At 40.4% G+C, this 23,213-nt stretch overlaps 1 protein-coding gene across 1 annotated transcript in view; it reads right to left on the reverse strand.

The window, feature by feature from the left end:
- LOC141798122 (arf-GAP with coiled-coil, ANK repeat and PH domain-containing protein 3-like) overlaps window positions 1-23,213 on the reverse strand; it is a 53,118-nt gene that overhangs the window by 7,931 nt on the left and 21,974 nt on the right. The window contains exons 2-15 of the mRNA XM_074679924.1: window positions 19,767-19,824; window positions 15,663-15,782; window positions 15,037-15,090; window positions 9,724-9,782; window positions 9,207-9,390; window positions 8,984-9,028; window positions 8,786-8,881; window positions 8,254-8,328; window positions 7,161-7,172; window positions 2,201-2,313; window positions 1,368-1,419; window positions 1,042-1,142; window positions 683-794; window positions 346-578 (exon numbers count right to left, since the gene is read on the reverse strand). Coding sequence (XP_074536025.1) covers window positions 346-578; window positions 683-794; window positions 1,042-1,142; window positions 1,368-1,419; window positions 2,201-2,313; window positions 7,161-7,172; window positions 8,254-8,328; window positions 8,786-8,881; window positions 8,984-9,028; window positions 9,207-9,390; window positions 9,724-9,782; window positions 15,037-15,090; window positions 15,663-15,782; window positions 19,767-19,824 — 1,314 coding nt within the window. The remainder of the gene's footprint in view (window positions 1-345; window positions 579-682; window positions 795-1,041; window positions 1,143-1,367; window positions 1,420-2,200; window positions 2,314-7,160; window positions 7,173-8,253; window positions 8,329-8,785; window positions 8,882-8,983; window positions 9,029-9,206; window positions 9,391-9,723; window positions 9,783-15,036; window positions 15,091-15,662; window positions 15,783-19,766; window positions 19,825-23,213) is intronic.

The following is a 23,213-nucleotide window of genomic DNA, read 5'->3' on the forward strand; positions in this document are numbered from 1 at the left end:
GGTAGGAGAAGTGTTCAGTTTCTCGACACTTATAAGACTTGGAAAGTTTTAATATATACTAAAATAATCTGTTCAACATGTACTCAGTGAACCCTGAATCCAGACCCCTGAAGGTTGTTTAAGGCACTCATTTCTTCACCCACATAGAAGCGTTTGATTTACTGTAACTACATCTCTGATTCTCTGGAATAGATGGTCTCAAATTAATAAGTTCTTGTTTTTTCTCTCACAAAATAATAATATAAATTATTAAGCATGTCTACTTGTTATTAGTTAGTGTGTCACCTGTTTGTCTTTTGGTCTTTGTATCTAAAAATCTCTGACTCTTTTCTTTGCTGCACTTACCTATGGATGCCAGAGCACTCGATGCAGAGCAGCACTCCCAGGTTGATGGAGGCCCAGCAGGGAGCTGCTTGGCCACAGTCACAGCACAGCTCATTCCCTGGTAGGCTCTGCACCCTCTGCAGGAGGCTTTCCCCACCTCCTCGAACCCCCCTATCAGCCCTCTCCCCTCTCTCTCTGGGCTCACTGGCTGAGTCGATGCTGCTTGTAGAGGGTGAGGCTGTGCGGTCTAAGCGCTGCAGAGTAAAAGGGACAGGTAAGAGACTCTGGAGCTTGACAGGACTGTTTTCTACAGAGAGAAAACGCATTTTTTTCCTTTTGTGGCTGTTTGTCTTCATACCTCAATGTAATAATTATCAGTGATGTCTTTGTAAGCAGAGGCAATGCTGGCCTGGACAGCCTGAATCCAAGCCTGTCGCAGCTTCTCAGACTCAGCCTGCAGCATACAGCTCCTACGGCGTAACAGATGACAGTTACAAATTACCTGCCAGAAACTGTCAAACGTTATAAATCCAAAAGCTGTTTGGCTGATCTAAGCATTCATAACGCTGTGGTCACAATAACGTCAGTTTGGTTTTAAAGGTTAAATATCTGAAACAACAACATGCCAGCAAAAGCTTTCTCAAAGGATGAGATTGGATGAAACTATAGCTATGGAAAAACACACACACACACACATGCACACACACACACACTTACTTAGTGGGTGACACCACCTCAAAACAAAACCTCCTCTCGTTATCTTCACAAGGTTTAACCGAGCACAGCCTCAGGTCCTCTACCACAACCGTCAAAGAGTCCTGTGGTTGGAAAAGAGAGGCATCACAACATTCGTCATTAAAATTTGTCAGCTCAATAACTCACAATAAAGGATGAGACAGTGCTTGGCTTTGATATGCAACCCGTCAATAATGGCACCTATAAATAAGGCCTGTCAAAACTAATATTTGCAATTGTTCAGTAAGACATAAAATAACTGGCATAGAAAACACAAAAACATTTGATAATGAAAGTAAAAAAGGCACCTTGAGCTTCTTTTGGTAGACCAGCTGGCTGTTTTGTATTGAAAACCACCGCCTTGAGGAGAACAATTGAGAGAAACATCATTTTAAAAGGGTCTGTTCAAACTAGGCCTGGGTGATAATTACAGCTTTTTTTGTGGACGATCGAAATTAAGAAAAAGCATTTTTTTCTCCCCCTCTATTGCACACCTTTTGTAGTGTAGCAGGCACTGACTCTGCATGTGTACAGTGTTATTACGACAGTTACATTGAACTAACTAATTTGTTTATATCAAAATTACAGGATTGACAGGCTACAGCTTTCACAGAAACATAAAACTAGACTAAAACAAAGTGTTTTTTAAAAAATCATTTAAAAGTAGAATATCACTGAAAACAGTACTGTACAAGCATTTTGAGCTGTATTTTTAAATTCAAAATGTGTAAAATGGTGCAGCTTTCATTGTGAGTGTAAACAAGTCTGACTCCTTTAAGACTACAAAGGGAAGTTTTTGAAACAAAAGGACAGCTGAAATTTCAATACCAGGAGGGGAACAGTGGTTCTTTGATTATGTTGTTGATTAAATCAAAACAAAACTAGTTTTGATTTCTCTCTGTCATTTGTACTTATTGTTTTCTTTAAAAGGTTGGATTCAAATTGTCAGAAATCATAAATTAAACTTTTTGTGAAAAAATCGTAGATTTTATTTTTAGACCATACCGCCCAGCCGTAGTTCAAACTGAAAACTGTACCAACATTGCATGTCTCACTGTTTTAACAGTTTTGTATTCTTATTATTTCATTGGTTTCATTTGATTCTCTGAATTGTAGTCTCTTTTTCATTTCCACCTCTTACCTGTTCCAGGTCTTGAAGGCATTACTAGCCCTCTTGAAGAGGTAGCCCTCCATGACCACACCGTTGGGTGCATCCACATTAAACTCCAGTTTGGGGTCATCGTAGGAAAAGTCCTGTCGGCAGAGATGCATGAGGTCAGTGTGAGAGTCCAGCTTTGGATTTCATTTAGAAAAATTAAAGGAAAACATCACTTTACTGCTTCTTTCCTTCATTATTTGTTCCTTTAAAACTTTTGCGGCTGTTCAGAAAAAAAACATCTAACACATTGAGTGTCATCCTTTAAACTCATTGAACCCAAAGTCTGTATTGAACCATAAAAACATGTTTGTATCGACAGTGAAATAGCTATCGATCCTTGAATCAATCCTCCAGTCCGTGCTAGCTTCACTCTCTCCCTCCTCAGTGTGAATCCATTGTGAGCTGAGTTTCAGTGTAAAAAGCACAACAAAGTTCAGCTGTAGCTAATAGGTCAGGTGACAGTGTTCTGTGATAGGTGTAAAGGTTTGCCACACAGATCAAGGGGAACTAGACTGCCTCTTATCAGTGTCTCCAACAGTAGCCGTCCTGATACAATGCTACTGCTGAACTACACTCGTTTGCTGTCTTAACTTTTCACTCCCCAAACTTTAATCCCTCCCTCTCTTCACCAGCCATATGTTTGTGATTGTATCTTCTCAGAGCCTGTCCACCTGCCAGATAAAAAATAAGTCTCAATTTTCTGATCTGTTTTGTCCTCACACTCACAGACATGCATTTCTGAAGAAAAAAAACATTTGGGGCCAGACACCATCTGCTCAGTGAGGTGAAGAACACAAGAATGAGGATTTAAATGACAGCCTAGGCTAGGATTTGGTTTCACTATTCTTAAAAGGGCCTTTACTTTGGGGCAAGGTAACACTGGGCATATGGCACACGCACACACAAATACATTCATACACACACACACAGTCATGCTCTGTCTCTGATCTTGCTGCTAACTTCACATTGAACAATTCTTTCTGTTCTTTTTTATAAAAAACTGACTGGGTTATTGCACTCTAATTTCATCATAGAAATGTTGTAGCTACACTAGACAGTGGTCAACAAGAAGAGACGAGAAAAAAACCACATAGATGCTTCAGCCTGCTACCTGTTACATGTTCAAGTACCACAAACAAAGTTGGGGGTTGCCATCTTTAGGTTTAAAAGAGATAAAAATGAAAGATAAAAAAAGGGAGAAGTCAGAGTCTTTGACAATCCATCAATAGACTGGTTAACAAAGCAACGAGGCACTCACAAAACTACTCTCTATCTCGTTAAGATCACAAGTTTTTAGCCAAAAACCTATTTCTACTTGTGCATTCAAATTTAGAATTTTTTTTTTTTTAATCTTTAGGCTTTATATGTATATATTTACCATGGCATGTGTTAAAACAACAAAAGAAAACCCGTTTCTCACCAGAGTATGGTCCAGTCTGCCAAATATCTTCATCTTAACCAAACTGACATCCAACAGCATCACAAACCCCCGAAGTATCAGATTAAACAATAATAAATAAATAAATAAATAAATAAATAAATGTAGTAAAAAATAAATAAATAGTACTCTTCAGATATTAACTCACATAACTTAAAAACAAATTACTATGGTAAAACTCTGAGCGAGAATACACGCGTATCTCACGCGAGTCCAGATGAAACTGTCTGCTAGCCACAGCGCGCTCGTGGAATGCCTTCACTCCCCTCTCCGGGCGCGTGGACCCGGCGCGAGCCCTCATTAGCATACAGCTGTCACAGGGTCCTCGTGCCCCGCTGACCCCGCCGCGGCTGCCGGAGATCAAACATTTCATTTTGCCGCTGCACTGAGCCTCCTCCCCGCCCCACACCGAGATTTAAGGCTCCCCTCGAGCGACACCGGAGCCCGGGGTTTCTTCCACAGTTTCAGAGGAGTCGGCTTTCCATCTGTCCGGACACTATAGCTGCTTAATCAGGCTGACATTATGGCTCCCCAAACACCAGCCCGGAGCCCCCTCTTCCCACCTTAAATCAGCCAGAAGCATAGAGAACGGGAGCACACAACTGCCTAAAACAAGGGACCCACACAACGTGTTTATGCTGCATATAATAAAGTATGCTTGCTAGTTTTTAGTGGGTGAACAACACACGAAGCATGCTGTTTAAAAGTAAAATAACACCACACTGCAAAAAACTGCCTCATACTAGAGCCTGAAGTAACATCATAATGCCCTTCACTGAAGAAGAGCTACAAACAATTTCTTTGACCTGCTTTCAGTCCAGAAGGCCACTTGATGCTGATAGTTTGAGAAAGAGACATTCACACAGATATAAAACAAACACTAATAGCTTCAGTACTGCGTAGTAATAAATAAATACATTTATATTCAATATCATTTTTTATATCATTTTTGTGGTATTTTTAACTGAGAAATAAAAATGACGGGGGAAATTTAAACGTCTACAGCAGAAAAAACAAGACTTCATAATGGTATGCTTACCACTAGACCATATGTAAATGCCCCTACAACTGCTTTGTCTTAAAACATGAATACTCTACAACAGAAAACAAAGATTTAAACAAAGCACAAGTTGGGGTATAAATCATAAACTGAAACATACTACTAGTAGAAGAAGTCTCCACATTTATAGAAAATATACTTGTATTCAGTCCAGGTTTCTTTCAAAAGTCTCCTCACTATTTTGTCCCTCTCTGTTAACCCTGCTCTGACATGCAAAAAAAAGTTGCACACCCAAATGCTATAACAATGGAGGAGGGGAGAGTAGAGGAAACAATTCTCTTGGGAGCCACAATGAAGTCCCACACATAAAAGAGTGAAAGACTGCTGTGAAAGCAAAGGAGAGAAGAGAGACAGGGAAGTGGAAAGAAAGGGAGGCAGTTTCAGGGTTACATAAAACAGTTAAATAAATATAGAGGAAAAAGAAGCAAAAGATTGTAAAAGTCAAGCGCTACAGTGTTCGAAGTTATTTTGCACTGTTTATTACAGTATTGTTCTGACTCAGTGTGGATAAGGATGTCATGAATGTCAAGCTAAGACGGTCACAGAAATCAGTTGTTTTTTTTCCTTTACACAAAAGATGGAGGTGCTTGCCTCCTGCACTGCATTTGTATGTGTCACAGGCATTTTAAGGGGGGAAGTTTAAGATATACAACTCATCAAGAAAAACTGACACATTGTAGTTAGGTTGTACACCATTATGTTCAGCAGCTTCAGTTCGCTTTTAGCCCAAGACCCTTTTCCTGCCTGTAAATCCCCCACTCTATCTTTCTCAGTTTTCTGCTTCATCCACTGTCCTGTACTCTCCAATAAAGGTGTAAAAGTTTTACTTTACTGAATTGGTATAACAAAGCTTCTTTATACATTTTATTCTGTGGTTTCACTCTTTTCACGTCTGTATCTTTAACTGCTCTGCCCTTCTTCACTCATCTGTCAGCCTTCTTCCCTCTCTCCTTGCCCCCACATTAAACCAAGCATCGTGCGTCGTAATGCCATCTGTTGACTCTGGCTGAAGCTGGCAGTGGCAGCAGGGGGACAGGGCTGATACTGGCATCATTCATCGTCGGATCTCTCTAACCCCTGGTGAAATACTGAACTCTCTGGCTCACTGATACCCAGAGCCAAGGGGCAGAGCCAACTGTGCTCAAATAATCTCACTTCTACTTGCGTATTCTTACTTCATAGCATTGAATGACTGTTTTTGTTAAAATTTAGCAACTGTTCAAAAAAAATTCTTAATCTAAGAAGTTGCATATAGTATTCAAGAAACCTTTAAAAATTTGAATTAATGTTCAATGTCACCAAAATGAGTCGCCACACAATGCTGAAATAACCTTACAAACTTTTGGGGTTCAGTTCTGGGATGAAATAAATAAGTTGAAATAAGATAGAAATAAGATGTTCAAGAGAGTGGCATTCTTAAATTAGAGGTATTAGCTGTGTGAGTTGGTTTGACACGTCCAAAGAAGAGTAAAGAAGATGAAGTAGAAGAGAAAAAGAAGACAACAAATGACAGCTGCTCAGATGAATAATACAATCATCATGGAGAAAAGTGTCACATGTCAGGAGGACAAAAAGTCATAACCTGGGGTGATACACATAATCTTTAGTAAGACAGAGCTGCTCAGTGGAAAAGTGCAAACAAATAAAAGTACAAACAAGCTAATGCTGAACAGATAACATTGTGGAGTAGCATTAAAAGACAGATGCTGTGTGTACAAACCCTGTAGTTTCACATTGTCGTACACACTACAAAAGAGGAGACTTGGTTTTATGCACACACCAACACATAAACACACATCATCCAAACAGCCTATTGATTCCTGCAACAGGAGTCAGCATGTGACGACCATAAAACTGCTCCACATACATCAGGCCCTCAATCTGTTCTACACTGAATAACAACCACACCACAGACAGGCTCACACATACTAACATACAAGTCTGCTGGTCCACAATTTATGAGGCATTACCGTGTGTGCTAGTTCAAGCTTGAAGTTTGATGTAAACACAGGAACATTCAGATTAGGGAGAGTGAGTTTTAAAAATGTGCTGTTCAGTGATATTATCCAGAATATAAGAAGTTCAAAGGTGAAGAATGCACACAACTGATGCTAACTACACATGAGCAGAGTTGTGTTTTCTTTTACAGACTGAATGGTACCAAAAAGGCTCTTTGTTGCAGATATTGTGATCCCAGTTTACAGCAGAGCTCAGAAAACACACTGAGAAGTCTAATCCTCTTACGATAAATTTGGCATAACTTCCAGTTCAGGCCAGGTAAACATCCTAAAACTCTCCTTTGTTTTTCCTGTAACATTATTACACAATGCAATGTCGCAATCAGTATTTAACAGCTCTAAAATGTTAAAAAAGGATTGTGCACCATATACTAGCACTATACAGGGTGTGGGGGTTGGGATAAGAGAAACAAAATGCAAACTCACCTGCATCAGAGTCTGAAGGAGGGAATGGTCAGGCAAGGACAAGATGAGGAGAGAGAAAAAGAATAAAGTCACATTGAATTTCAATACATCAAATCATTAACAAAGATAAGAAATAATATCCACAAGGACTTGTTAGCCCGGGAACACACAATGCTGTCACACAAAAAGCTTTATCTACTCCTCAAGTCCCTATGATTTTTTTACCGAGCGAGCCTCAGACCATAGTGTGTTCATTTTGTTGTGTACAGGGATTAAAAACAATCAGATGAAGTCTCACTCATTGCTTGCCTTGCTTAAGATTAAAGTTCGGGTTGGATTGTAAGGCCACTGGGCCAGACACAAAGCCCTGTGCTGCATCTGGCAGGTTACGGAAACTTGGCAAGTCAGTCTACCAGAGGGATTGGCAGTAAAAGTTTTGGCATCCCTTCAGGTAACAGATGGATGAGTTTTGAGCATCTGTGCATATGTGTGACTGTTGGGCAGGGTGAGAGTTTGAAAGAGTTGAACTCATTTAGCTGAGTGACCCATAAAATACATACATCACACCGTCTTTGTGTGAAACTTCTACTCTGAGCAAGAACAGACAGAAAATCTGACCCCAAAAAAAACCAATTAAACAAACATATAATAGAAAAAAAATTCATAGCTTCCACAGGAAGACCTGTTTCAAAGATCATACCTCGGATATCTTTCTTTGAGATTAGGACAGACAGATAAGTACCTGTTTAGTACCAGGTCTTAAATGAAGCAGAGTTCGGAGGTAGAATGTGAAAACATGAATTTTGACAAAAAAAAATCAGATTCAGCATGTACTTGGGAAATGCTGAAGAATAATGTGTGCTTCAGGGTTAATGGGTCAATGAATGTCACGCTAGGTCATGGTAATAGAGCTGTGACTGAACAAAAACGCGGAAGACATAGTTATACTTTTCTAAAAATCATTGTCTTGTCTTCCTTTTTATCAATCATAAGCAGAGTGCTCCTGGAATTAAACGGTAATTCTGGGGCATGTGGATAACATCAGGACTGATTCATCTATAATAGGAGAGCGTGATGCGTGCAGTGATATTAGGATGTAAAGAGTGTGTCTCACTCTCTGCTGGATGAGGGCGTGTTTGTGCTCCAGCTCCCTCTTCTCCATGGCTGAGTCGATGACCAGTTGATCCAGCTGCACAGTAAAAATGAAAGGAGAGTCAATGAGGCCTGTAAACTAAACTCTGTGAGAAGAGGGGGGAAAAAAGTAAAGACTAGGAAGGACAGTAGAGGACACACATATGATAGGGATATTTACACCACAGAGGTAAGTAAGTAAAGTAAAGTTAAGTTATGAGCTAAGTTAATTTCATGTAATGGGAAGACTATGGAAGTTAGAATCCGGACTAAAGCTTTCCAAGCAATGTAGAAGCAATTTTTTAGAAAAAAAAAACACTCATTGGTTATTGACAAGGACATATATATCTGGTGAACCCACAATCAAAACCAGTTTGACAGCTCAGTGTGTTTAATTTACAAAAGAGCATTTTTTTATAACGGAGTGTTGAGCAAACACAGAAACAAATCAAGCAGCTATTGTGTTTTAAAGTGCAAAGGTGCTTGCATGTGTGCTCTTCCTTGTTTCACCTCACCTGTGCAGCTAGTTTTTTCATATAGGGGTCGATCTCATCCAGAATGTTGAAGCCTTGTTGAAACAGAGTGTACTGAGCTCGCATGAAGGACAGCATCTAGAGGAGACACAGGCAAGAAGAGGATGATTCATAATCCAGCACATACAAAGTAAATGCATCAGTGATGTGCTGCTGACAGTGGGTGTTTTGAGTACTTACTGCATCCAGGATTTCAAACTTCTTTTTAGCCTGAAGCACATTAATCTGCAGAATCACAGGAGAAAGCAAGAGAACAGATCTTAAGCTACAAGTATACCTGTCTCCTTATCTGAATCTAGGAGTGACTCATTCTGTCTAGAGTTTTGCAGTCATAGCAACTGTTGAGTGTAAGCGCCATCTAGTGGACTACACTGGTACTAAAATCTGGGACAGTGTGTTTCACCTGTAGTACATAGTCCAGTGCCAGGTGCCTGAAGGCCTTGCGGCTGAGGATGAGGGCTTGTGTGGCTTCCTCAGCCTCGTGCACCTTGTTTCTGGGTGCCTGAGCATTCTTCACCTGAGCGAGCTCCATGTCCTCACGCACCCGGTCAAACTGCTTCTTAGTGTCCTTGAATTTACGCACATCCCTGAAATAAGGACATAATGTCCAGCTGTGTTTATTTTTGCAATTATTTGTGTTGTGACAAATAAATATATATGGAAATATGCAAAACTGCTTGACCAATTTCAAGACAGATGATATCAATATGAAACTTGCAGGCAAACAATTACTGTGAATAGCTACATTTTAATAATTTACACTTTTAGCCTAATGTATGATTTAATATTTAGCCCAAATCAGATCTCTCAGTTATCTTTCTTAGCAATACACTATTTTTTTCTTATTGTGAGCACAACTATATATGTGTTACCTCATCCTTTCTTAAAGCAGGAGAAAGATATTGTTCTGAGACACTCACTCTTTGATGAAGGTGTGCAGCTGCTGCTTGATGGACCTCTGGGCCTGGTCAAACAAGATCTGTGCACAGATAAAGGAGATAGGTGTGTTACAGGAACATTTTTTCTTTTAACCTAATGAAACAGCGCAGTGATGAGAAGATTAAACCTGTAGTTGCAGCATCCGACCACAAGATGGCAACAAGAGCCCTTTTACATTATGGTCAGACAAAAATCATTTAGGAAAAGGATGAAAGATCAAAGAGAGATGAGGAAATGCACACACACACACACACACACACACACACACACACACACACACACACACACACACACACACACACACACACACACACACGTGTGCTGCTTTAACACAGGATCCCAGCTCTTCACCCGAGGTTTCCCAATATTCCTCTTCCAGCTCCTCTCTACTCCCTAATCTCTTAGAGCCTTCCTCCATCTATCATCCTCTGCCCTCTCGCTGTTTGATCTTCTGTTTTACTGACCACACTTTGAATAAAATAATCAGAGGACAGATGAGTGAAACTATCTTTAAGACTCTACATCACACTTACTGATTTCTTGGTGTGATTTTGTAGTGATAACAACTTGATGTGATTCATCATGTTAAAAACTTACATAAAAAAAAACATACACACAAAAAACATGGAGGGAGATTAGGCTGTGATTGTTTGCTCACACACATGCACAAACAATACATACAACTAGCACTGTTGGCCCACTGTGGATTAAACTTGCTATAGAAAGCCGTAGTTAATAAATGTACGCACTGAAGATTACAGGCTTAGTAAGTGTGTGTGTGTGTGTGTGTGTGTGTGTGTGTGTGTGTGTACATCCATCCATATGACCTTCCTGTATAAGCCTGCTGACTTGACTCAAGTGTCTCTGTTTTAGATCCCTGTTAACAAATGGTCGAGTATGTCAGACATAAGACACTTGAGATGTTTACACGTCTCCTGAGGCAGAGGCAGTGGCTGGTTCATCCAGCACCCCATGCACAAAGTATTGTCTCCTCACACAGAAAGTACAATTCTAATTTTTCTCAAAATGATCCATCAAATAGAAACAAAAAAACCTATTATTTTAATAATAATAATAATAATAATAATAATAATAATAATAATAATAATAATAATAACAATTACAATAATAATAATATTTTGACTACCTCAATGATTTTTTTTACTATCTTACCCACTACATTCTTCAGAAGGAGTCAAACTGTAGAATTGTTTATATTGGATTTTCGATGACTCATTTACTCTCTGTCATTTATTCAAGTACAAATTGAATACAGCATGGAGCACTTTCCTTTTTTATGCCTTTTCAATCAATCTCTATCAAAAAATACTTCCTTATGTAGTAACACATTAAGACTATTCAAAGGAGGATGATCATATATCCAACTTGTAGACCACAGCTTGAGGCTAAAGTAGCCAAATTCGAACTCAAAAATAACCATTTCATTCATAAATTAAGCGCAAATGAAAAATCTATTCCTATGTTGTGTTTTTTTTTTTTTTAAATAACTGGGCTCAGGGTTTTTAAAAGTTGTTGCTTGTAGGTTGTATTATATGACAACTTAGCAAATTGTATCCTCGGACTGTGCCAAACAAGTAGATGTTTGGTACTTTCAATGGTACAGGGCCGGTTTAACAGAAAATATCAAATCCCAGAAGAGGAAAACCAAATCTGTTCCATCAGTGAGACTTTAAACCCACATGTAAACTAATCCAAATGTTCCACCCAAACCTGCTCTGGATTACAATGCCCCAGGTTTGACCCAACCCAACCTGCAGCCTGTTTACACCCACCTCCTCGGTTTTGTTACAGATCCTAAATGTGTGCTGCTGTTAAAGCCGTGTGCTTTGAGCGAGAAGGTGCAGAAAAAAACAACCTGTTTTTTGTACAGGACAAATTCCAAGCAAGCATTAGACATAGATAGAGCACAAACAATCTCAGAAATCAGTCAAAATATGCATTTTTACCTTTACTCTGTCGAGGCTGTGATTTATGCTATTTTGAAGGTACGCACATTGGCTTTTTATGGGGTTTACTGTGAGATTCTTGTTCCTGTTTTGACATCTATTGTGCGTAAAGAAAGCAGAGTGGGTAAAAGAACAGGCCTGTAGTGGGTGGTCGGAGATAGATTTTCTCCTGCTTTGTCTCTCCCTCCCCTGCCTCCATCCTTTCATTCATACTGTCTGCCAGACAAGCTATTAGTGTAATTCCTGAAGTGTTAGAGTGGAGGAGTGGGATGCCTGTGGTGAAGAGTATGTCGGGGGAGAGGAGGAGGATGGATGGTGTTTGTTGGCAGGCAGAGAAATCACAGAGCACAGACAGAAGCCTGTAAGCTACATATTGTCAGGAATCTCCGTTATGATAACCTGCAGAAATCTCAAAAATACGTCAGTGATGGACAGAAGGGAAAGGATGGCATTTAGAGAAAGACAAAGATGATCTCACTGGATTGGTGCAGCTGATGGACTCTGACCCGTGTGCAGCACTTTGATTTGATTTAAAAAGGGATTTAAAGTTGAAGAGGCTTGACCCTGACAGAGTGGGTCAGTGAATTCCTCGGCACAAATGAAAAAATATGGAGAAAAGGACCCAAAGGAATTAAAGTGGAATATGAGGATCAAGTTTTGCTTTGGTTGGGCTGTGTTTGTAACTTACTGCTTCATTCTCAGCAATAGTGAGAGCAGTGTTCAAAGGTTCCCTGAAATCAAGTTTACTGCACTGAGGAGCAGAGGCCGTTTGTTTAGTTGGATCAACAAAATAAACTTTTTGCAAGAAACTCAAACGTAAGGTTGCTTATCTAAGGCTTATGGTGTCACATTTAGATCATGGGACGTGAAAATGACAGCTGGGAAACTCTCAGTTTCAGGCAAGATAAAAACCATAGACTGTATAATAAATGGACATAGTCCCCATGACATCACCTATCCATTTCTGATGCAGTGTTTTGAAGCACATCATCAGCAAGAGCCATATAGGAAATGGGGCAGGTTTTGAGCCTCCACATTAACAGCTATAGGGCACCAACCTGTCAGTCAGCTGAGCTGTGCCTCTGATTGGGTCGACTTTTTATCTTTATATCTTCTAAACTGCCAAGTTAGAAAAAAATTCACCCTCTGTACAGTGTGCCATTCAGGGTGTTCATTTTCTGTACCAGGCTGTCAACATGTTTATTTCTGCTGTGAAAATGTTTTGGGGGGTTTGGCGTGCATGTGATTCCCAGTCTTTCTGCAGCCAGCCTCAAGTGGACACTGAACAAACTGCAGAATGCAGCACTTCCAGATTGCCTAATATTGGTAAAAGCCAAATTCAGGCCTGAAAGAGAGCAATTTTTCAACACCAAAAGCAAAACTGCCTGGTTAAAACCTCATAATTGATTCCCAAAAGCTAAGCAGGGACAACCCGATGATGAATATCAAATTAATCTGGGTGAATGTGATTGCCATATTTTACCCCTGCTTGGTGACAATGTGGCAAAAGTTTCCATCGTCATTTTAAAGCGGTAACAACCATCCACAGTCTCAGTATGGTGTTGGCAAGTGTCATAAAACAATGACTGTTTCCAGGCTTTCCTTCACGGTCCTGCTCATCCTGTCAGGATTCAGATTTGCATAACCACCTGTTCACTGTACATTAAACTCTGGTGTATCTCATTCTGTGGTCATTTTAAGTTTTTTTCATCCACTATTGCTACTGTAGTAGATTTTTCTGTCTCCATTTATTTGTCTTTATCTTCTCTTACTTCTTTGCTGTTTCTGTATCATAAGGGTTAGTTTTCCAGATTACTTTGTTTTAAAACTCCCTGCAACTAGTACTTCCCTTTCTCCTTGACCCTTGACCCTTTGGATCTATTACATCCTTCTGAGCTAAAACAAAACAATGTCAGGCAGTTCAAATTTTACTTTTTGACTTACTTACTTTTTTTTCCTGATTACTAGCTATACTTAGAGACAAACTAATCACCATCTGATTAAAACTATAGACTGTGTATAGAGTTGACAGCATGGCTTCGCCATTTACCATAGTACAATTTTGAAGCTAAAATACCCCTGTCACAGGTGCCGCCATTGGCAGGCTATGAGGGACTGGGAGGTACTCTGAGTGGAGCCGGGTTACAAAAATATTTCTAAGTCTATTCATTTTATAGTTTAATCTCTCTTCAGCTGTCTCTCCCAACAAATTTTACAATCCCCTCAAAAAATACTCAGGAGAGGCAACTGTCATTCACCATAAAATGTGACACAAAGCCTCATTTTTAACCTCTAATAACTAAAAAAAAAAAAAAAAAAAATTTCAGAAAAAAAGAGGACTTGAATACAAGGCAGTCAGATAACATTGTCAAATCACCACAACAATCAGATGTGAGAAACATTTCTAAGAGGTATTTTAATTTTTTTTAAGTTTCACCACAGCACATGTGGAATAGTTGGGGAGATGGATATTTTGACCTATACTACAGCCAGCCACCAGGGGGAGCAGTTTTTTGTGGTGACCTCACTCGAGCCTAGCAGGATGACATCCATACAGTCTATGATTGAAACTAACAGATGCTGAAATATTACTACAGTAGTGTGTCCTGCCTCCTTTCACTCTTCTTGATTTGGGAGTGGTCAACACTGTATGTAACGTGAACATACGTAAGTCCAGGCTCCATATTTTTTAACACAGAATCTGGAAATAAAGATTACTTTGACACAAATTATAAACTGGCAAATATCCCCATACACCAAGCTCTCTCACTTGCCTTCATGACGCTTAGTATGTTAAACATTGTATGTGCATCGAACTATGAATGTGAGGCTTCCTGACATTTACATATCATAATACTACGAAGTCGTGCTGATGAGTGTTGTTGCCGCCAGGCTCCACAAACCTGTTCCAAATTCCCAGAAAATAACATTTCTTAATCACACTTGAAGTTGAAGAGAGTCATACAACTATTATTCGCATTTGTGATTGGTGTGTGTGTGTGTGTGTGTGTGTGTGTGTGTGTGTGTGTGCCCGCGCCCTGAATTTGTGTGAATTATATCTCCCGTTCACATCTGGTGAAGCATGTGGTTTGAATCAGACACACGCACGTGGAGTGGCCTGTGTGGACAGATTCACCGTCACAGAGTGAGGTCACACTCAAACTGTGTATGTGTGTGTCCGTATTGTGCAACACCGAACCTAGGAGGGACTGAATGTCTGTAAGATGTTAACATGCCAGGAGGAGTCGGGCGTGTCGGAGCAGCAGCTCCATCACGACCTCTTGCCTGTGGCTTAAAAAGCAGGGAGTGTGTGTAAAAGTGTCTCACCATGTGGTAGTTGACGATCTCCTGCAGGCTTTCGCCACACTTTTCAAGGCATTCCTGCAATGTGAATGACACACAACTTCAGTGTGAAAGACAAACTTTAAACTGAAGCAGGTTTTCATTTCAAACATCTAATTGGTAGAATAAATAACTCTGTAATGTCTGAAACCACCCTACACTACCTGTTTGTTAATAAGATGTATAAATAAGATGTATAACTTTGGATAATATGAGCTCAACATTTCATGATTATTTTTTTGTAAAACACTTATGTCCCAACATCTTTGCCCCAAAGTCAACAGGGTGGACTCCAAACGACAGGAAATCTAGTCCAAATGTTTTCCTTTGAGAAAATCATAAAGCAGGTTTCAGATCTCTGCTTCCAGTCATGTAAACTATCAGCATAAACATCTCCAGTCTACATGTGGTCTCATCTGTCATGTTTAAAACAGCTGGATGACTCTGCGTCTGAACATTACTGTTTATGCTGCTCTGCTGTTATTATTCCTGTGGGGAATCACAGGAATGTCCCGGCAGAGACAGATACAAGCGGCCATTTGTTTAAACCCTCTGACATTCCTTAGAGTGTATTTAGATTTAAGGTCAGTTTTTTGGGGACTCTGGCTCACCGATATCGTCTCCTCTTTCTTGCACTGCTGGGACAGGTCCTTGATGCCATTGACAAAGAGCTTGTTGGCACTGACGTAGGCTCTGCCGGCCTCAATCATCCCGCTGCACAGCTTCACCAGCTAATGAGACAGGGGAACATAAAAATACTCACTTTAGATGCTTAACAAAAACAGTTTCTATTTAAAGAGTCTCAGGTATTAATAGATGTAGAGATGACGTGAATCAAACAAAGCCTCAAAGAATTACTTGCTGCATGCAGCTAATTTTGAATAATCCTCTGGTCTGTTTCTGTTTCTAGGACAGAGCAGTTTTTAAGCTTGATTGTGTGGTCTACCAACGAGGAGTGTTTATAAAGCTCTGGGATGAGAGCAGAATTTATAGGATGAAAAGGGCACATGGCCTTATAACCTTCTTATCTTCTATCAGCTTGACAGCAGACCTTTAACTCTGACTTGAGCTGTGCCCCGATTCTTTTATCCTTCATTCCTTCAACTCCCAGTAATTTACTCAACTGAAAGCAGAACATACAGAGTCAGATCAAACAGCTCCCCAGTTTGGTAATAGTACAAGTACTGTACTCTAATAGTATGTACAAGACTGTATTACTATATATGGAGGGAGACTTTTTTTTTTTTACCATGTAGTTTGTTATTTTCTGTGATGTAAAGCAGAGGACTCTATTGGATTATGATCAGCTTGAAGACTGATTTTTCATCTCGTGTACATTTCTTTACAACCGATTAGGTCAATAAAACAGCTCTAATAGATTTACATTGAAGTTTACATGTAAACTCAACAAACATTAAAATCAGGAAACAACAACAGAGAGAACACAGAGATCAAAAACTCACGATGCCCAGTGCACATTTTCCACTGCTTTTTATGCTCATTAGAAAAACTCAAGGTGATATGTAATCTCGGTTTACTTCAGTAAAAAGAAGTTAAAGGACTGATGATGACGCTCATAGAGTTAATGGACCTAGATTCGTCTAAATTAATTTTGTCACAAAACCTCCATTGTCTGATACTGCTAGATTTTGAGATGTAACATCACAAACCCCCGCTCTGGCACTTAAGTAAAGGTCAGAGTCACCAGGGTCAAAAGGATTCATCCTCTGGGACCTATGGACCAAATTTCATGGCGATCCATTAACTAAGGGTTGAGCTAGATGCTAAAAAGTCCTTCAAGGATGCCCATCTAGAATCCAGGTGTTTAAGTCAGGACTGCAGTGGTGCCCTAACCAAGGCTGGACCAACATTGGCGAGCAGGGCTCCCTTGAGGCACAAAGATAACATGGTTTTAAACCCTAAAAACACAATGTGGTGTTTTAAGAAAAGAGTCTAGCTATAACCATCATTTCACTTGACATCCATTTTCCCACTATCACCACTATATCAGTGTGCGAAGCTGAAATGCTGTTATAATGTTGAACTCTTCAATGTAAAGATCATACAGATGTATGGTATGTGACTATTCAAAATATTTTCACTGCTTCTTTACTGATGACCTGTTTCTAAAAAAAACGAGGTTAGCATGCAGTGTTAGAGTAAACTAGGAGGTCTGTCAAAGTTATTTAATTGTTTTCAGGTAACAATAAAAAAGAGCCAGGTTATAGGCTATCCCAAGAAAGCTAGTTGGCTGGAGGCTAAGATTAGCTGTTGCAAAAAAAAAAAACTGCTGTTTTCCTCAAATACCCTTCTTTTAGTGCTCCTCAATCCAGATGTGGATGGATGATTAATATTGTTAGACTGCCAGAAATTTACCTGACATCAAGGGAATATGAGGAATAGTGTGTTTTTTTTCTAGAGTTAAGGAAGTAGTAATACAGGATGCATAGTAAACATATATCACCAGGTGCAGACAGTTCACAGCAACATTATGAGCTCTTTGAATGCCACATTAGCTGGAAACCACCACACTTTCCAGCTTCGTGGGTTATATGAGAAGCTACAGAGCGGTACACTGTCATTAACGTACTGACACAGCCGTGTGTTGAACATGTGTGTGTTGGTGAGGGGCTGTGCAGAAAAAAAGGGAGAACAGTAAACCTTTAATTATCACATTTGGGGCAAGAGTTCCCAAGGTTGTCGCTGTGTGAGTGTGGTTTTCTCAATGGCTGACTGAAAAACTCTTCACAGGCTAGAGATGAGACATGAAGTGATGACAAAATATGTGTGATGTAAATTTTAGATTTTTGAATTTATCTGATATGCATCATATAGCATACATGTTTACATTAACATGTACATGCTATCAATCTACACATAACTCACAGACACTTCCATGCTGCTGCTCCCAGGCGGGTTCAACAGCATATCTGTCAACAAATTGGCTGATATGGGAAATCTGATGTCATCGAGGGCTGTACAGAGCCCCCAGGGTCTGAGCCCGGCTATTAGAGGCACAGTATATGTGTCAGGGTTTGATGATAAATGGGCTGGAAGAACCATGGGGGTCCACTCAGAGTCAAATGCCACATCTGGTACCACATCACAGACCTCACCATGCTAATCAACCACTTACAGTGTAATGTTATGTACAAATTGATGATGTTTTTGTTTATATTATTGGATCAAAAAGCAGCATCCTAACAGTGGTGCAGACAGGCAGCCAGCTTTGTTCTCATAAATGTCTTCCTCTAAGACCTCTCATTGTCGTTAAATGCCCTCAGGCAGTGTCAGGGTGTCCTAACAGACCAATGTGAGGACCCCCGCTGAACAGAACAAATCACCCTGATGGAAACCTCTCTCTGCATGACCCCGGTCATCTGTCAGTGCGAGCTCATATAGGGCTCAAAGTTCAGTGAAGGTTCCTGACCTTTTGGGGCCAGGAACAATCTATGGATGTGTGTATGTGTGTTTGTGTTTATGGTTTACAGAGACAGGTCACTTGTGTGTGAAATGTCAAAGCAATGCCTCCTGGTTTGCTAATTTAAGAGATGTGGATGTGACCGTGTGGTCTTATGGATTAACCTGGGGCAGACTGCAACATCAGAAATATCTTTCAGTAATCTATCCAGATTACAACTGCATGCATTTATAAAGACATTGATGCAAAGAACCACAAACTAAACTGAATTAAGAAGCAGAGAAAAGAAAAAAATAGTGCGGTCATAGCTTTAAATTAAATTTAGCACTGTCTCATCCTCTAAAAGCTGTCTGATACAAGTCTATTAGTTTATAAGGGGAGACATTATCTCACCTCATGGTCTCTCCAGAGGCAGAGGCGGGTCCTACAGACCATACTTAGAACTGATACGGTCAATAAATTCATCCCTTTTTTCCTGATTCCCATGTAGTTATTTTGATATTATTTTCGGGGATGATTCCTTGAGCATGGTGTGCCTTATGCTAAACCAACAAAATGTTGTTTTGGTAGTACTCTGTCAGCTGCTGCCTCTAAGAAAGCCTTAAGAACATTAACAGTGGTGCATGTTTCAGTGGTTCAGTGTTACAATGGTTTGTGTTAAATAGACACACTAAATAGACACAGGTCTTATAGACAATCATGAACAATGTTGTATAGCTTGAAGCATTAAGTCTGCTTGTGCAAGTCAAACAAAGACAGGACATGCTCAGGACATTGCTGTGCAACGCTTCACAGCACAGAATATGATTTATAACCGCTCCGTGGCATTTATCAGTTCATTCAGTGTGTGTTTCTCTGAGTGTGTGAGTGTGTTGGAGCAGTGCATGAACCTATTAAAAATAATAGCTCATGTCTGCAGTGTTTCCTGGTTTAAATAGCCCTGACATTAAGATATGAGAGCGAGGCAGATAGACACAGAGTTATTCTGAGGCCGCTCTGATCAGTTTCACAGCCAAAAAGTGGCTTTTTTTAGAGACTCTGGGATGTTTTTTTTATGTCTGGTTTTAAAATAAGACAGTCTGAAAATGTGAAAACTTTCCAGATTGTAGTTTTTACAACAGTGCAATGTAGTTAGCTTGCCCCTAACTTGGTTTGAGACTAATAGTGGTAAATTAAGTGGAAACATAATGAAAGAAACAAAATTTGATACCAGTGAAATGTAACATATACAATCAATTTGGCATTTTGAATGAGCACCACACACTGAGATATCATTCCAGGGTGTGAATCTTACCTTGTCAAGCTTTGCTTCGATCTCCACCACGTCTGTCTCCACATCATCAATGCCGGCCCTGCAGACAGAAGACAAAGTCAAACAATCAATCACTTCTGATCACGTGCTGTACAAACCAGAAAGACCTCCAGAGCAAGGTTTCAACTTTTGTTTGTACAAGATTCTTGGATTAGCAGTGAACCAAAATGTCTCAGCGACACAGTGATCACAAAAGCAGGGAATTTATAACCCTCTGGCTCGGCTGTTTGTGTCTGCGAAGAAGCAAAAATAGAATCAAAAGGAACCAAAAGCTTTTAAGAGATGAAGGTATGACAGAGAGAAGAAAATAAATGAATGAGCTGACAGGGTAAAGTCATGCATAGTATACTGTAATGTACTATTGAGCTCAGTTTTTACTGTATCTGCATGTATCTGTGTCTTCCGCTCTCTGGAAATTAAACTACAATCAGTCCTCAGACATCACAGCCCTTCAGACATGATCATTAATCCTGACCACTGGATTGACAAACACATCCCTCTGGAAGATTAGTAGGCATGGCTGAGCTGCAAAATCAATGAATGACATCATGCTAAAACAGGCTGCTGCTCAGCTATCCATAAAATGAGCAGTTGGAGGTGTGCTTAGTATCTGCTTCTTTACATGTGATAAATAACACTGTTTCAAGGGCAGTAGAAGTTCCCCAGATTTAGCTGAAACTTAATATAAAGTGGACTCTGCACGAAATATGAAGATAATGGAGCTTGACAGCTCTCAGTGGGGTGTGTGCGTGTGTGTGTCAGGTGGTCTGGATGAGCAGGTGCCTTCACCATCCCTCCCCCAGGGTCTCCTTCCATTAGCAGAGAGCATGCACACACAAACACACATTCAGACATGTCTACGCATTAAAAAGTGTCAGTTGTTATGGCAACCGCTTGTATTTGGGCCACAGAGGTTGCACTTAAGGTCTCACAGTTTCAAAGTATATTACTTATAATCTTGAGACACATTTAGACACACAAGAAAAAGCTGCACCCCCTCACTTGTTTGAAAACTCTCTTAGTCTCCAGTCAGCTGCATGATCAACTGAAGTTTACAGCAGATGATGTAGCCAAAGATCTGAGTTACACCCTGCACATGTTGGAAAATGATGACAGCAACCGCCTGAAACCCTGAGAGGTGATGATGATGTCATCTTACAATCCCAACTCCACCCTCATCATCATCATACAATCTCAACTCCACCCTCATCATCAGTCAAACACTGAAGCATGCTTTATTCTGAAGGGTCGTGGCTTTGTCTCTGACTCTGCTTGAGAGCGGACATGCCCAGAGCAGAGAGGGGCTGAGATGTCAGGCTGCAGCGTTAGTACCTGCTCTGGAGAAAAACATTCCCAGAATTCCTTTCTGCTCCTGTTTTTTTTTTTTTTTTTTATAAAGTGTTTCCCTAAGTCTGTCTTGCACTTGTCTTCTTCTTCATCTGTCACCCAGAACTCACCCTGTTTACACAGGCTGTGCTTCTTTCCACCACAACATGACAGTGGCACAGCAGGAGGCTGTGTGTGTGGTCTGCAGAGGAAAGGGTTGATTTATATTGTCTCAGAAAAAGAGGTGCACGGCTGCCATTGAGCTTTCAGAGTAACTTGGTTAACATACAATTAAAAATACAACTCTGCATGTGCAAGCTTCACTCTCAACAATGTCATGTTTTCCATTTAGCCAGCATAACCCAACACATTCATGTCCAACAGCTGTTTAATCAAGAGGATGAGCTTTTTACAAGCGCCCCATGTCTGATGCATATAAGGCCCTTAAGCAATGGTTGATAAGAAGTCTTAGACCTCATTTAAGACTGAAGTAGACAACAACCAAATGACATAAGTGTCACTGTTTGGTTAAATTCACAAAATAAGACATGACATTAGGTGCCCTCATTTTTGTTCACTAGTTCCTGTGTGGCGTCCTTATTTGTGCAAACAGAGGTTTGAAAATCAATGCAGGAAGAAGCTAACACTTTCAAGGTTAAATACAATGAAAAATACAACTGTGACTGAGAGTGTGTAAGCATGTTAGTGTATGTGTGTCCTTATTCGTCCCCTCAACACTCTCCAGTGTGCTGCATCTCAGCTTTTAATGTGTGTTTTCCCAACAGAGTGCATCACAGAGTTGCAGCATTATTAGATTATTGGTGATGCTGCAAGACACAAGGGATACAGATAGCAATGAAGCGAGTGGGAAGATGGTGTGTGTGTGTGTGTGTGTGTGTGTGTGTGTGTGTGTGTGTGTGTGTGTGTGTGTGTGTGTGTGTGTGTGTAAGATTACTAGGAGGCACACTCCAAAGCTGCTCCAAAGATGACTTCAACAACGTTGTATTCCAGTCCAGATGGGGGATGGGCTGCTACTCCCTGCCAGCGGTGGCATACTGTACACAGTCTGACATCATAAGTGAGGCAGGGGAGGGGAACATCACGTGCACACACTCCATGTGCTCTCCTTTCAGCTTCCACACTAACGTAAAGCGTCTATTCTCATCTACCCGGCCACATGTGCGCTCTAGCGGGAAAGCTTGCGTGTCCATCCTCCCACACATGCAGCCCAGAGATGCACCCGGACCCTCCCATGTCTCCCAGACTTGATGTGTCACACGGCATCACATCCACATCAGCATCACATTAAGGTCTGGAGACCGCAGAGACAGCAGCTTTGAGGACAAATCCTCTGATACCAGACGAGTGTGGACCCGACAGCCAAAATTTTCACATGCAGGAGGACATTAGCAAAGATCTTTACTAAAAATGACGTGATACATGTCTGTAAGACATACTGGGCCTGTGGTTAAACAAACTTGAAACTTAACCTGTTAACATGGAGACTAAAGCAACAGTAAGGCAAGCAAGGCAGTAAAAGAAGCTGTGAAGAGTAAACATCTGCTCAAGCAGTGCCTCTGAAAACCTTCATGCTAACAGGCTACCAGGGAATTTGGTGACTGAATTCAACAAACTGTAATTTCTGGCTACAGTACAAGGATTGTTTATTTCATCATTCTCCTTCATTTTCCTTTGAGCTGACTCAGCAAACATCAGGCTGTGCAGGGTGGCGACCTCATTTTACACTGACATCAGGTGGATGAAAAGCAAATCCATTGTCTCACGCAGCCACACACACACACATATTCACAAACAAGTAATCACAGCTACGCAAATGAACCAGATGTGGATATGACAGACAGAGCGTGCACATAAAGAGACAGAGATAAACAAATGAATCACAACCGAGATATGACGGGCAACACACACACACACACACGCGCACACACACTGACCCAGAAACCTACTAAATACATGGCTTTATCAAAAAATTGTTCAAGACAAAAGATAAAGCTACCTTATCTAAAAATCCAATCAAAAATGTAGACACACACACAGGTACCAAGAGGGGAAAAATCTAATTTTCTTTCTATTTCTAGTTTA

This window comes from Halichoeres trimaculatus, unplaced genomic scaffold (assembly GCF_033239565.1).
Source record: "Halichoeres trimaculatus isolate MK-OKI-2021-1 unplaced genomic scaffold, fHalTri1.1 fHalTri1_scaffold_1, whole genome shotgun sequence".
In the NCBI taxonomy this organism is placed as follows: domain Eukaryota; kingdom Metazoa; phylum Chordata; class Actinopteri; order Labriformes; family Labridae; genus Halichoeres; species Halichoeres trimaculatus.